The sequence below is a fragment of the Exophiala spinifera genome (genome assembly GCF_000836115.1).
Source record: "Exophiala spinifera strain CBS 89968 unplaced genomic scaffold supercont1.6, whole genome shotgun sequence".
Taxonomy (NCBI): Eukaryota; Fungi; Ascomycota; class Eurotiomycetes; order Chaetothyriales; family Herpotrichiellaceae; genus Exophiala; species Exophiala spinifera.
Window position 1 is genome coordinate 1,904,118 of NW_015622518.1, and position 14,413 is coordinate 1,918,530.

The 14,413-nt window shown below is 52.0% G+C and overlaps 7 protein-coding genes across 7 annotated transcripts; 2 read left to right on the forward strand and 5 right to left on the reverse strand.

Annotated features, from left to right (window-relative positions):
- Positions 1–112: 112 nt before the first annotated feature.
- Positions 113–1,441, reverse strand: PV08_08622 (uncharacterized protein; the record flags this gene model as incomplete). The annotated part of the gene is made up of 1 exon (XM_016382947.1): positions 113–1,441. One exon carries the CDS (start codon positions 1,439–1,441, stop codon positions 113–115), a length of 1,329 nt encoding a protein of 442 aa, XP_016233650.1.
- Positions 1,442–2,280: 839 nt separating this feature from the next.
- Positions 2,281–3,246, forward strand: PV08_08623 (uncharacterized protein; the record flags this gene model as incomplete). The annotated part of the gene is made up of 1 exon (XM_016382948.1): positions 2,281–3,246. One exon carries the CDS (start codon positions 2,281–2,283, stop codon positions 3,244–3,246), a length of 966 nt encoding a protein of 321 aa, XP_016233651.1.
- Positions 3,247–3,257: 11 nt separating this feature from the next.
- PV08_08624 (uncharacterized protein) lies at positions 3,258–4,022 on the reverse strand (the record flags this gene model as incomplete). The annotated part of the gene is made up of 1 exon (XM_016382949.1): positions 3,258–4,022. One exon carries the CDS (start codon positions 4,020–4,022, stop codon positions 3,258–3,260), a length of 765 nt encoding a protein of 254 aa, XP_016233652.1.
- A 986-nt stretch (positions 4,023–5,008) lies between these two features.
- PV08_08625 (uncharacterized protein) lies at positions 5,009–5,984 on the reverse strand (the record flags this gene model as incomplete). The annotated part of the gene is made up of 2 exons (XM_016382950.1): positions 5,009–5,494; positions 5,577–5,984. The coding sequence occupies 2 exons, from the start codon at positions 5,982–5,984 to the stop codon at positions 5,009–5,011; spliced, it is 894 nt and encodes a 297-aa protein (XP_016233653.1).
- An 810-nt stretch (positions 5,985–6,794) lies between these two features.
- Positions 6,795–7,955, forward strand: PV08_08626 (uncharacterized protein; the record flags this gene model as incomplete). Its single annotated transcript, XM_016382951.1, has 1 exon — positions 6,795–7,955. One exon carries the CDS (start codon positions 6,795–6,797, stop codon positions 7,953–7,955), a length of 1,161 nt encoding a protein of 386 aa, XP_016233654.1.
- A 480-nt stretch (positions 7,956–8,435) lies between these two features.
- Positions 8,436–10,833, reverse strand: PV08_08627 (uncharacterized protein; the record flags this gene model as incomplete). The annotated part of the gene is made up of 5 exons (XM_016382952.1): positions 8,436–8,567; positions 8,636–8,709; positions 8,828–9,048; positions 9,181–9,595; positions 9,687–10,833. 5 exons carry the CDS (start codon positions 10,831–10,833, stop codon positions 8,436–8,438), a joined length of 1,989 nt encoding a protein of 662 aa, XP_016233655.1.
- Positions 10,834–11,717: 884 nt separating this feature from the next.
- On the reverse strand, positions 11,718–13,814 carry PV08_08628 (uncharacterized protein; the record flags this gene model as incomplete). The annotated part of the gene is made up of 5 exons (XM_016382953.1): positions 11,718–12,898; positions 12,969–13,452; positions 13,485–13,538; positions 13,588–13,635; positions 13,686–13,814. The coding sequence occupies 5 exons, from the start codon at positions 13,812–13,814 to the stop codon at positions 11,718–11,720; spliced, it is 1,896 nt and encodes a 631-aa protein (XP_016233656.1).
- Between the last annotated feature and the right edge of the window lie 599 nt (positions 13,815–14,413).

Below are 14,413 nucleotides of genomic sequence, written 5' to 3' on the forward strand. Positions count from 1 at the left end.
CATAAAGCCCGCGAATCGTCTATCGGATAAGGAAGCTGTCATTCTATATTTCATCGTCTTTAGGTTCTAAAAGATTGCTACCGCCGTTCTGCAGACCTCTTTGTTCCCATGGCTAGACGAAGACTTTCTTCTGAAGCCATCGAGCAAGCCGCACAGATCTCCTGTCCACCCTCTCAAAATAGTCCGCGGCAATAAAGACCGCAAGCATCACCAGAATGAAACCTGGGATATGGGCCAGAAATGTGTCGTTCAGGAATTTCTGCCTCAATGGTTCCGTCAAGAGGCGGGTGAGAGTATGGCCGACAGGTGGGTGTATTGCGTATAGACCGAAAGATAAGTCGCCCACGTACTGAGAGATGCGCCAGTGGAAAGGCGTCTGCAAGGTAGGGTATGATTCGATCGCTAACACCACTGCAAAAGCGCCGGGAGAAATCCAGAAAGCATATCGAGTACTTGCCCCGTACCATGAAGGCACAAGGGAATCGAGGAACTCCCAAGGGACCGACTTCATAAACCCGAGCTGATTACCAACTTTCGGTCGTGCCACCAGGAACAGCCCCACGACCAGCACAAGGGACCACCCAACCTTTCCAGCGATTGACCGCCCCCGGGAAAATGATGGTCGCCGGTCCATACGCTCAGGTCGCCGACTCATGGAGAGATCGGCAATGAAGAAACCGGACAAAAACTCTGCCTGGAAACGCACCTCCCAGACATAGCAGGCGAGTATTATGAGCCATGTGGCGATCATGCGATCCCTTGTGCTCAACTTGCACGTAATAAGGATGACCAAGAAAAGGACCATACTGCCTCGGTATTCCACAGGAATGGTCCAGAGCTGGTACAGGTAGGGATTAGACTTCTGCGCTCCGAAGGGATTGAGGAACGCGCCCGTCTTGATGCAGAAGTCGATTATGTTGTCGATGAGACTCGGCTTGTACAGCCCCTTGTGAGTGTTATACCACTGCATGCGAACAAAGGGAAAAGAAAAAGCGCATGCCGCCGCGCTGCTGAGATAAAGCCTGAAGTATCTCCGGAAGGTGGATGAAGACAGTGCATTCAGCAGACTCTCCGCATCTCCTTGCCTGGTCAGAATGAGAAGTCGATATCCAAGGGCGTAACCCGAGATGACGAAGAATAGGATCACCATGGCTTTGCCCGAGTCGAGCAGGTTGAGGAATGGCTGACGGCGCCAACCGCTGGATTCGGCTTCAGGTGTGGGAAATATGTGAAAGAAGACGACAATAAGGGCTGCATAGCCTCTGAGGGCATCCAAGTATGATGTCGGCCCTATCTTTTTGGACGGGAGGCCTCCCGGCTGCATGAAACGAGGTAGGGCGGCCACGAGCAGCTGCTTCCAGGTGGTATGTGTCTTCTCTTTCTCGGATAACAGAGCCCACGCCGGTGTTCTGGACGGCGCTTCCGCAGGTATTATGTCCATGGCTCGGAGCTTTGAGTGCAACTGGTTGCTGTACTGAGGCAGGATGGGATGGGCCAAAAGGAACGAGGAGAATTTGATGGTTGAAGGCCCTTCGGATGAGAAAGCAACCTACTACAATCCCTTTCTGTCGGAACCTACCTAGATAATTGGCCAACCGCCCCCTGTCCCAGGACATTATTGATCTGCGGCTCTTCAGTGCTTTAGCAGGCGACCCCTTGAAATTGACGCATGCAGTCTCCCAACAGGAAAGGGACATCTTGATATTCGCGGGAGCACGTGCTGCGATGCCCAGAAGACTGACAGCAATGTGGATAGAAAACACGAGATGCCATCGAACAAGATGCCGTTCGACTCATAGACATGTTCGCCAAACGCCATACCGCCCATTACTGTCAAATTCGTCTCCGAGGCAGGATCATGAAGGAGTGCATTGACAGGCTTCTGTGGGCAGCATTTAGTTACCTGGCTGGGCAGACATTCAGAGATGTCTCTAGGTGCGAGACTTCATTATTGATTAGGCCTTGCTGGGAACTCCTAATGACACCAGACGTGTGCTGCATGTCTAGAGATGAAGCGTGTTTCGCATACAAAAGCACCATGCTCATTTGTGATCGAGAGTGGCAGTCTGGTAGATTCCCCCTTAGTGGATACATTTGAGCGGCAGAAAAGCATGGCGTTTGAGTGGAGAACTTTCGTAATTTCGATCTCTACGGCTAAACACGACTCCGTGTACCATTAACCACTTGACGTCCTGTCATTCCTCTTCACCTTTCCGAGTCCTCGTACATGTCCATTCCGTTCCAACCTGGTCGACTTTGAGGAGGTGGGAAGGCCGGAGCATGGGGTTGGAGATGAACGAGGAAAAAAAGATCGCAACCAACACCTCGTCGCGGGCGGCCAGGAATGCCTCGAAGTCAAAGGCACAAGATCCCTCTGCGTTCTCATGGTTCTCGCTTCCGCAGCCCATCAAACGCATATTCGATCGCTTTCCCCTGATCGTCTATCCTCCAAATGTTCTCCCCCAGAGGGCCCCAGGACGCCGAAGTGAGAACATCCTCTATATTTTCCAATCCGACGTACCACCGAGTCGAGATGCTCCGTCTTTCAACCCGTCCTGTCTTAAATGGCAAGCGTATCTCAAATTCCACGGCATCCCTCTACGCACGAGACCGTCGAACAATCACGCCTCACCCACCGGCTCTCTGCCTTTCCTCCTCCCTGCGTCTCAAGAAGACCAGCGGCCACCGTCTCCGGTTCCTGCCAACCGACTAGCAAGATGGGTCGTATCACAAGGAGGCAAAGAGGAGGCAGTACATGTGCGGCAAGATGTCTACACAGCGCTCATCGATCACAACATTCGAAGCGCGTGGCTCTACTACTTGTATCTTGATGAGCATAACTTCCAGGCCGTGGCATGGCCTATGTACGTGGCATCAGCATCTTCCACATGGGCCGTTCGGACGGAGCTTGCCCGTCAACTTCGCAATGCCGCACGAGACGAACTGCTAAAGACGAGCGCTATGATCGACCAGCAAGAACTGTACAGTAAAGCGGATGAAGCGTTCCAAGCACTGTCTACTCTCCTGGGAGAACAGAAATTTTTCTTTGGACAGACAACCCCTGGACTCTTTGACGCGAGTTTATTTGCATATACCCAAATCATTCTAGATGACGATCTCGATTGGCGAACGCTTGTGTTGAAGACGGCGTTGCAAAAGTATGAGAATCTTGTACACCACCGAGCACGCTTGGTTCGGGGCTTCTTTTCCGGCCGGACCCCAAGCGTTCACTCCATGGACGAGTGAAAAGTTTCACATCAGTTCTTTTTCTGGAAGATTCCTCCGAACCAGACCGTCACTCCGACCCATTTCGCCGACCTTGCACCAAGAAGAGAGACCAGAGACTCGTCTACGGCTCTCTGCTCGATCTGGTTCCCGATGAGTTCGAACCCTTTCTTCGCTGCCTCGGCCTCGACTTCGGCGATGGTGTGAGCATAACTTGTTGGGCGGATCTTTTCTCCAGTGTCGGGATCTACGAATCCAGCTTGACTGATGCCACCCATCTCCGAGTGCATGTTGGTCAACAACAGATAGCCACCTGGTCTGAGGATCTTTGCGACGTGGTTGAAGAAGACGTCGACGGGAACATGCTCAAGGACTAGCGTCGAGACCACCGCATCAGCGTTCAAGGCCGAATCAGATGCCGAATCCTGCTCAATCATATCAAACACCTCGAGGCTCAATCTGCCTTTGGCCCCACCATTCTCTAGCCGCCGCCTAGCAACCTCGAGCATACCAGGGCTCACATCAAGTCCGAAAACATTGGCGTCCTTGACCTCTAGCAACGCAGCTGTATTTCGACCAGTCCCGCATCCCAAGTCGACCAATTTCCACGGACGAGATAAGGCTGATGCTTCAAGGAGACCAAGCAAGCGCGGCATGAAGATTTTCATTTCAATCGTGTCTAGAGCTTGCAGGAAGTTGCCGTCTGTATCATAGACTGCCGACCAGAGATCGTAAGCTTGAGATGTCGAGAGGTAGCGGACCGTTGGGTCGGCGGATTGAGGTATTGCTTTGGCCATGTTGAGGGTTGTGTACGGACAATGGTGCGGTATGCTTTAGGAGTGAGAAAAAACGCCTCTCGTGAATGTGTGTGTGTATATATATATATATATATATAAAAGTATTCTGTAGATAATTATGGATCCGAATTCGAAAAGATGGGTTCGAAATTGACGACTTGATGCGGAGGAGTGTGAAGAGTGACCGACACACTGACATGAACCAACTACGGTGCTTGATCGGTGGCGTTCGATGTGGGCAAGCGGGTTTTCACCAAAGGGTTGTTGTTCCTTACAAAGGAGACGGCGTAGGTCGTACGTAAGGCGGAGTAAACAAGGGGCCAAATGATGAACGGATACCTACTTCTTCCATCTCATCCGTCTTCTCAACCTTTTTATAATAAACTCTTCGAGTTGCTCCCGCTCGGCTAATTTTTTTCTCTCGAGGAACCCGGGGAAATGAGTCACCCAGTTCAACCATCTTCCTTGGCCCATTTTGAACCCACTTTGTGTCATATGGGAAGTACCAGGAATAGAGGTGTGTAGGTAGGTCCCGAGTACAGTGTGTTTCGTGTGTCAAATTGAAATTGACAATGCAGAGCAAGCAAGCAGGCAGGCAGGCAGGCAGGCAAGATCAAAGACCAAACAATAGTCGCAATGTTTTCCATGTTTCTTTCTCCAAACTCCTCCCGTGCGTTCAGTGACATATTATGCTATTTGGGTATCGTTCGTTGCCTTTAATCTCATCTCGCGAGAAAAGAAAAAGCCGTACTGTACAATAATGTACATCACATATTCTACATGGGCACCTTGCCTTTTGTGCGACAAGGCACCTTGGTTCCAAGTCAGGGTGAGTGACGGTCTCCTCTCCCACGCACCCTCGCCCTCGCTTCGATGCATGCGCCATTGGCCATTCGCCTCGGTCAATAAAAGTCGTGTCAGTGGCAATGATGATGATGATTGTGCTGTTGTTGGTACACGCTGAGACTCTCCTCCCCCCTCTCCGGTTAAATGGCACCAACCCCAAACACACCGCCACCCTCTCTCAAGTCTTCAACGAGATCTTGTACGTTGCTCAAATGCTTGCCTAGTAGGTTCTGCTTCTCTTCTGTCGTCCTGACGTTATTCGCGGGCGAGCTGCTCTTGGCCGCGGCCTCGGGACCGTTGACCGTCTCTCTTCGTCGGTCGAACGCTGCCATGAGTTCTTTGCCTCGGCCGCCCAGGATTGCCGTGTTGGTCGCAGACGCCGAGGTGGATAATTTGGTCGCCGGCGTCTCCGGCATGAGGTAAAAGTACAGGAACTCGACGAGTTTGAGCTTGACTTCCCGCGACGTGCTCCGGGATTTGAAAAGCGACGTCACCACGAGCAGACCGTCGATGGCTTCGAATGTCCGCGCATTTTGGGGCTGGTCGAGTAACGATGTGACGAGCGCCATGATAGTGGATGATTGGATTGCCGGGCAGTTGGACGGGTCGAGAAGATCAAGGAAGAGCTAAGGAGGACCAACTGCTTAGTCCAGACCAAGTCAAAGAAGAGAGCGAGTGCTAAGGGTTGTTATAGGAAGAAGAACGTACATTCATGTATATTTCCTGTGAGAAGAGGGCTCGCGATGGAGGATGGAGAAGTAACACGCCCTGGATCAGGTCCAGTGTTTGGATTATGAGGATGTCATTTGTGCCGTTGCTTTCCTTGCCGAGGAGTCGCTCGAGGCACGATACCAGCCGCATTGCTATGTTCCATTGAAACGACTGTTGGAGTTTGAAGAATTCTCGGAACGCTGGGTCTTCGGATAGTTCGCTGAGTTTCTTCCCCGTCGGCGGATTAGAGCCGAGTAGCAACATCGATTGGCGTTTGTTGGTTATTGACGTCTTGGAGAGGCATAGCTGGGCGAGGAGGCCTTCGACCTGCCGCAGCCCTTTTCGGATCTTCTGAGGGGACGGCGACGAGAGGTAGTCGAACGAGTGGGAGAGAAGGGTTTCCATATTGACGACGGCGACCAGTAAGCGATTTATGAAGTCGGGAGTTCTGGCTGTGAAGGTGTTCTCCTGGGAATGTCTAGGTGAAGGCGTGAAGCGCAGTCTCTAACAATATGTATAGGATGAGTTGAAGCCCGTTGTCATGGCCGGATGTAGTTAGATCCAAACAAGCGGGGGGATGTGACTTTCTGTTGGTGCTATGCTGTACTGTACGGCCAAAGTACCAGGTGCCTCCGCTCCGGGCTCACTAAGTTACAATACAATAGGCCTCTGGTCAACCCGGCATCCGATGATCCCGGGGCCCGCGGAACCCCCGCAGACCTGCCAGGCTTCTTTGTTGGCGCCTACAATACCAGTGCAATACTACCCTTTTGTTGGGTGCCTTGGGCAACCCTGATGGCCCACAATGACCCCTAAGGGTGCCTCGCAGGATACCTTAGGGCCCTGTTAGCCCCTGGCAGGCGTCTTTTCGTGCCAAGTGAGCCGAGCCCGAGTCCAGCAACGGCCCCAGTCAAGCCTCGCCATGTGTTTCGTCATGCGCGTCGACGGATATCATGATGCCTGCGTACACCATCAGTCCATGACCACCACATCTTCGTCCCTCTTGTGATCGAGTTCCAATAACCCTCGCATACTCACACACACCTTGACCTTGACCCTTATTCGCTCTCATGCATCTCGTTGCCAGCACGTCCACCCACCCTCGTGCCTGACATCTCTCCGCTGTCCTGAGTAAAGGACTTCATCCGCAGTACAACTGTCACCTCTCTTCTCGCCTTCACATGCCCCTCCTCCACTGCACCCGACCCAGGCATCATGTCGACCGTCCCAGAGAACCCGACCTCTCCCAATGCCATCCCCGTCCGTTATAGCTCGGCAGGTGTCCGTGACGGCGTCCAGCATCAACCCTCCAAATCCGTCCTCAAACCTCTCCCAGAAGACACCTGGATATCTAATAAACACTACTCTACACCCCCGTTGAGTCCTCCCTTACCTCTCATCGACCAGACCAACAAGATGAGACACTCAAAGAAAAAGTCCACCTCAGAGACCATTGCCCCCAGGCGGCTGAGCGAATGGACACCACAGAAAGAGAAGATCATCATGGGTCCCTACGACTACCTCTTTGCCCACCCGGGCAAAGACATACGTTCCGCCCTGATCAAAGCCTTCAACGCCTTCCTCAGCGTCCCGCCACGTTCACTCGAGATCATAACGAAAGTCGTGGGCATGCTGCACACTTCATCTCTGCTGATCGACGACGTCCAAGACGGCAGCCAACTCCGACGAGGGATCCCGGTCGCACACAACATCTTTGGCGTCGCCCAAACGATCAACAGCGCAAACTATGTCTACTTCCTGGCGCTCCAGGAACTCCAAAAGCTCGACAACAAGGACGAAGCCATGGAAATCTTCACCACAGAACTCCTCAACCTGCACCGCGGCCAGGGGATGGATCTGTACTGGCGAGACACCCTCACCTGTCCGACGGAGGACGATTACCTCGAGATGGTGCAGAACAAGACGGGGGGCTTGTTTCGCTTAGCAGTCCAGTTGATGCAAGCTGAGTCTCCCGAGAGAGGTCGCATCGACTGCGTGCCGCTGGTCAACCTGATGGGCCTAGTATTCCAAGTCTGTGATGACTATCTAAACCTCTCTTCGGGCACGTATACAAAAAACAAAGGTCTCTGTGAGGACTTGACGGAGGGGAAATTCTCGTTTCCGGTCATCCATTCGATACGAAGTAATCCTGCAAACTTGCAGCTGATCAACATCCTCAAGCAAAAGACTACAGACGAGGGCGTCAAGATGTACGCGGTAAGCTACATGGAAAGCACCGGAAGTTTCGAGTACACGCGGAAAGTGGTCAAGGAACTGAAGACGAAAGCCGCGGAATTGATTACTGAGTTGGACGCGGGCTCGGGTAAGGGCGCTGGAGTGAAGGCCATCCTGGATAGAATCGATGTGGATATCTGAGGCTGCACCCAAACCTCCGACCATGTGCGGATCAGGCCAAGGTCAAGGATGTACAATCACGGCGTCGACGGGCGTATTTGAGTCTCAACGGTCTTCAACAGATCACTACGAGAGAGGCATCAGTTCACATGTCCATCAGCCAGCGACTTGGAGGTCGAGCTTGTTATTATTATAGACGTAGGAATTCCCCCGGATGGAACGAGAATGAACGGGTGGAAGATCACAGAATGGGTTTTTTGATGGGGGGAGGAATAATAATGATACCAATGTCCATATAATAATGTCCAGTTCGTTTTATTTCCGTAAATCCTTGAATCTGTCGTTCTAGATCTATCTATCCTTTTCGCCTATGAGTAATAAGCATTTGTCTAACTTTTAAGTTCGTCGTCAGTCTCGTAGATACGTCGCAGCGCAAATACAGGGGGGTTTCAAGATGCTGGTATCCACAGAAATCGTCGTCACAGGCTCGCTACGTGAGAATCATTGATCTTCGTCATCGTCTTCTTCTTCTTCTTCGTCGTCTTCGTCTTGCTCAATCGAATCAATCGGCACGCTTCCTTCAAGGGGGAATCGTGCGAACAAGAGCACAACGAAGCCGACTATCGCGACGGCCTAGATTTCAGAAAAGACACATTAGCTACGGGCTTGAGTTGAGCAAATGTAAGGCGAGCCAGACGTACCGCGTTCACAGTAAAGACCAACTCTGTCCGTCCTATGCTCGTGAAGCCGGCGAAAATCAGACCAAACACGAATGCTGTTTTTTTCTCGGTTAGTGTATTAGTCTCGACCAGCCGCTGTCGATGTTCGGGGACGGAATTAGGATAAAGAGGGAAAGCGCGTAGTGCAACGTAACGCATGACAGACAGACGTACTCGTGGAAAGCCTCGCCATGTTCTCCACCAGGCTGACGCCGGCGAGCGCGTCGGTGCGCTCAGCACTGCTCGCGCCGCTTCCGACCATTTGCAAAATCGTCCCTTTCGACGCGGACCCCGTGCCGGCCGCGAACGGGAGGACGGCCGCGACGAGGTACATTTGCCATCCTTCCCGGACGAAGGAGCAGAGGAGCGTGAGCAGACCGTCGGCGATGAGGGAGCTGGTATTCATTTAGCCGCCGGGCCCGGTGCAAGATATTGCCTATCAATAGAAAGGGAGAAAGGCCGAGACCAAGAGCACGTGGCAAGCACATGGCGACCTAGGGAGGGAGGTGATCAATCATAATACGTACCCTCGTGTATATGTCAGGTCGAAAGTGAACGTTTCCTGCCTCTTGCTCTGCGTGGTGTCTTTTATATGGCCGTTGCCTTTGACATCTTCGTCTTGATCGTGGTCGGTGCGGTCGGTATCTACTTGTTTGGTCGTGTCACTGTCGTCGTCGTCGTTGCGCGGGCGACTTAGCAGGGGATCCCGCTCCGTTGCTGCGTGGCCGTTGAGTTCGGCATGTCCAGCTGTGTTGTTCCGCTTACGAATCCGCGCCTCACGGGCGATCGTGAACGCCCGGCCTAGGGAGATGGCCTTCGGGAAAGCAAACGTCAAAAACACCCCGCGGAGCATCGAGTACATGAAGATCAGCCAGCCGTTCTGCTGGGTGCCGAATGCAAATACATCGGTGGCATATAGCTGAAGAAGGGTGGGGAGATAGCCTGGGAAATTTGTTAGCTGGAGAATATCTACGTGGGCAAGATTCACGCCTCTTCGACAGGGCAGGAAGTCAGCGCCGTGGTTTTAACTTACCCGTTGCTAAGATGCCCAGAAACACTCCCCATGCCAACAAGAATGCACCGTATTCCGTGCGCACGACGCCGTCCAGGCCAACGAACTTGCGAGGTGCAAACACACCCAGCGGTCCAAAGAACCGCTTCAAGCCCGTGTTTGCGCTCTCTTTGCCCTTCTTAGATTGAGGTTGTGACGATTCACGGGCATCAGGATGAAGGTGAGGAAGGAAAACCACGACATAGGCGCATGCGCTCATGAACAGTAAGAACGTCAGTCGGAAGGGCGCTTTCACCCCGAAGGTCTCGGCGACAACACCCCCAACAAGAAATCCAGTAGCGGAGCCAAACATCATAGCCCCTGTCAGTCGTCCGAGCGCAGCAGTCCGGCCTTCATACTCGACCACCTCGGTGATGAAGGTGTTTAGCGCCAGTAGATAGCCGCTGGGCCCTCCTAAGATGCTGACAATCTGGCTGCACTGGATGATGATGATGCCCGTACTACCCCAGACTTCGACGCCGATGGTCTGAACCAGTAGTCTGAGGGCAGGAAAGAAGACCTGGATGACGAGAGTTGGCTTGACGCCGATCCGCTTGATCAGACTGCCCGTCACAAAGAGGTTGAGCAAGCCGAATATGGTGGTGCTTGCGCCGAGAAGAGCCACGGACAGCGCAGTTGAACTTTCAATCGCGGGGACTGAACATCTATCGGGTGTCTCCTTGCCAGGGTTGTCAAAAGTGTAAGCCAGTATGGAAATGATATGAGAGTGTGACGCTGAAGGCGAGACGGAAGATGAAGGAGGAGGAGCAGAATGATCCGTGTAGTAAGCGTCGCAAGTCATTAGTCTGAAGACGTACAGCAGCGGAACTTGAGTTACACCAAAGCTCAGGCTCGTTATGAACGCGCACAGGAGGACGAGGTATCTGACCGAGTGCGGCCAGACGTGTTCGCTGTCTTCAGCGCCATCCTGGGTGTGTTTAGGTCGTTCGGGAGGCAGAGTCTCCTGAATCGCTATGCTCTCCGTCATGCTGAATTCTTGGGACCTTGTACGGGTGAGCATGAGAGACGGCCTCGCATCGAAATCCTCATGGCGGGCCGTGTCGTCGTGGTGACGCCGTCTTTCGGACGATGCCCGACGGCGGTCGTTTCTAGTGCTAACATTGTTCATATTGAGCCTCAACATCCGGTGTTCGGGAGTGTTATTGCGCTTTCAATTGACATTTGAGAACACCGTGCATTTATAGAGCGACCTGAGCTATTCCAACTCATGTACAATGCTGATCCGTCTCTCGATTTCTGTGAGAGGTTGGTGTGAGTGATTTTGATAGGGGCGCAATAACGCAATACTATAGATCGATCATTGGGCGGCGTCGGATATCGGCACCAAACCCCGGTCTCAAGCAGGCTAACTGTTCTTGGTTTAGTTAGAATCACCACGCCGGCGCTGGCACCGACGACATCTCGTATTCATTCCTTACCGCATCCTCACTTAGGAGTTGCCCAAGTCCACACGGCCGGGCCATGTATTGCGAACCAACCTTCACGCGACTGCGCGACCTCCGAAATGGCAACGATGACGAACTAATTCCGGCCTCGCTGACAATGCCAGAGATCCGGCAGTCCGGATCTTGTGAGCCCGAGGTGGCTCTGCGAGGCTCCGGGGACCACGTTCACAGACGCCACTGAGTTAGGCGTTGTTTAGAGGGATCTGCGAGTTCTGGTCTCGGAGTGACGCAGAGCCACTGAAGCACCCGTTGCATATACACAGGGTTTGACGCCCATTTCTATAGCACTTCTTGGTCAACTTCGTTATCGATCCTGCTCGAGCAGTAGCATCACTTGATACAATTCCTCTCTAATATACTGAAAGCGGTACTCCTAGTATACTCCCAGCAATTTCCTTCAATTGACTCCCTTACCACCACTTCTCAAAGTCTGACGCACTTGCCGTGTGCTAGACCTTCAAACCAATGCGAAGATGACTGTTCCCGTCCCTTCCCACATCAGCTCTCAAATAACCCCTTGTCGCCAGACATCGTTTTCTACCATTGATTAATCACCGGCATCCGTATCTGAACTGCCAAACAGCATTCCATATGGATGAAACAAATCCGTAATCTCGATGGGTAAGTCCGAAGGAGTATCGAGACCGAACTCATCTAAAGAATGTGAAGGCTCGGGCACCTGCTGGATCATCCAACCCGGTTGAAGCACAGCGTATGAGCTCGGCTGCCCGGTTTGCGGCACCTGAAAAGGATGGTCTGATACTGCCTGGGCAACGACAGTTCGGCCGTCATGCTCCAGGGTTAACGAAGAGGCCAGTTGACGATCCTGTAATTGTTGCCTCGATGGTTCGGCCATGGTGATCTGCTCGTACTGGACTCGCCTATTTCCCTCCAGCTGCTCCAAATGGTCGGGCATCGCAATCTCGAATGCCTCATCGACGATAGCTTGGGTTGATATGTCAAGTTGAACCGATCCTGGACCACATGCTCGGCTGTCCTGTATTTTTTGGAAGGTTTCTTGTGGACCAATCACTTGGAATAGGCTGACAAAGTGCTTCACCATGCCTTGATCGCAAGTCAAAACATAGGGAGATATCGGCCGCTGAGAATTTGGGAACAAGAGTTGAAAGATCTTGTACCAAGCTTCGTATTGACTGTTTCCCCGATTTCGTCGTTTGAGCTCCTTGAACTGATCGTCTGTCATCATTTCCTCGTATCGGATTGCGCTCCGATCACAACGAGGGCGTGCCATAATGTGCTCATTGAAATGTTCTCGCAAACCAAAGCTTTTGTAGCAGTTAGGACAGTACCATTGTGGGCGCATGTGAGTTCGGCAGAGGTGTTGCTTCACGCGGCCAATATCTCTGAGGTATTTACTGGAGCATTTTCGATAGTTCTTTTCATCATTGTTCCGCTCCGAGTATCGTTCAGGGTCAAATTTCGCGTAAGGGCAAGCAAAGAGTCTTATCGGCGCATCCAGACTTCCTCGCTTCCGCTTAGCACAAGGTACTCTGTCCTCATCCTCGTCCTCGTCCTCATTGGCATGATCATCTTCGTTGAAGTCCTGCAGAGAACGTTTTGTGGATTTAGAGCGCCGAGTAGTTGGTACGTCTCTGGAGCGGGAATCCGAAGCAGATCCACTAGTCTCACGTGGTGATGAAGCGAGTGTCTTTAGTCTTTGGCTGTTGGAGAAGGCTACGGTTCGTAGGACAATTTTGGAGGCAAGATCTTCGATAAATCTTAGAGTATCGTTGGAGAGCTCATCCATCGAAAAACAAGATCGGCTGAGACATCATACTGGTCTGGACAGAAGATGATTCGCTGTCCGATTGGCTGCCGTGCCGCACCAGACTGGTTGAAGTTGTTGAACATGATATTTCTTCATCTCGTCTTGATGAAGAAATTGATCTCTCGATAGATAGAGGGCGCGAGAAAGCTTTCTGGATTCTCATAGATGATTCATTGAGGGCATCAGACTCGATATTCCTCTCCGCTCCGTCGTCGTCGTTACTTTGGTTTTTCCCCATTGGAAATGCCAGTCTGTTCTCAACTGGCTCCAGTCCAGTCTTATGGTTGTTTGTCTCATGGGTCTCTTCGGTGTACCCTTTTTCCCTTGTGATCTCCAGCTTCTGGGCAGGCATCCACAAGTCGCCGCTGAAGTGATATGTCGCGTAGATCTCACAGGATTTTTCGGGGATGCCTGCTCGCTGTCCAATTACCTTCCATTTATCCTTTCGTACATTGTCCTCGTATTCTCTGATAGCTTCACGGAGGGTACCGGACTATATAAGAGGTCAGTTCAGATCAAAATTACATTTAGCAAGAACCTAATCACATGAGCTTCTGCAATTTGGGCCCACAACCTGTTCTTCGGTCGTTGTCAGCATTCATCAAGGAAGGCACACAATCCTCCTTACCTTGGTCCAGCGCGTCCTAATGCCCGCTGCTGATCGCGCAGGAAATGCCTGCCAAACATGAGTATTACAACTTCTTAGCTACATGCTCCGAATCGCACCTTTGCAATCTCACTCCAGCTGTAGCCGGCATCCCGCATCTGCTTCAGTGTCTGATCCTCTTCGCGAGTCCATTGAATGCTGGGAGCACGGGTCTTTTGATCCGAACTTTTCGTAACCGAAGCGGACATTATAACGCTCGTTTGCAGCAATGTGGCTTCGAATGGAAATATAGTCGAAAGGGGAGTGAGATACTCGTCGCTTACGGGAATTGGCAGTAGAGTTTTGGGCAATGGGCATTAAGAGGGTCAAGGTGATGCTGAGCGGCGGTAGTCAAGTTTGTGCGGTTGGTGTGGTGATGCTTGTTACCCTGGTGTTTATGAGCCGCATAGATTCAAAATTCGTCCGTTCGATCAGCACCGACTATCGGCAGGAGGATTCGAGTAACTGGTAGCTCCCTTGCGTACCTTCGTGACCTCTAGTACAGAGCCTTAGATGTCGAGGAGGATTGTGAGGGATAGATAGAGAGGGGAAGTGACTTGGATGAAGGGACTAGAATTAGCTCACCGCCTACCTGTGGATAGAATCGCTGCACAAAGAGCCATTTTGGAGTTTTTTTGGTAGTTCGCAATAACATTACACAAATGTGTGAAACCCATTCGGACATGCATTTGAGAGCGGCCCCCGATTCGCTATTCACAAGTGCGGGAGAAGGAAGGCTGAACAGGGCAGCCTGGTGGATTGAGGCTGGGAAGTGCACAGTCACCTTATCAATATGCACCTACCACAT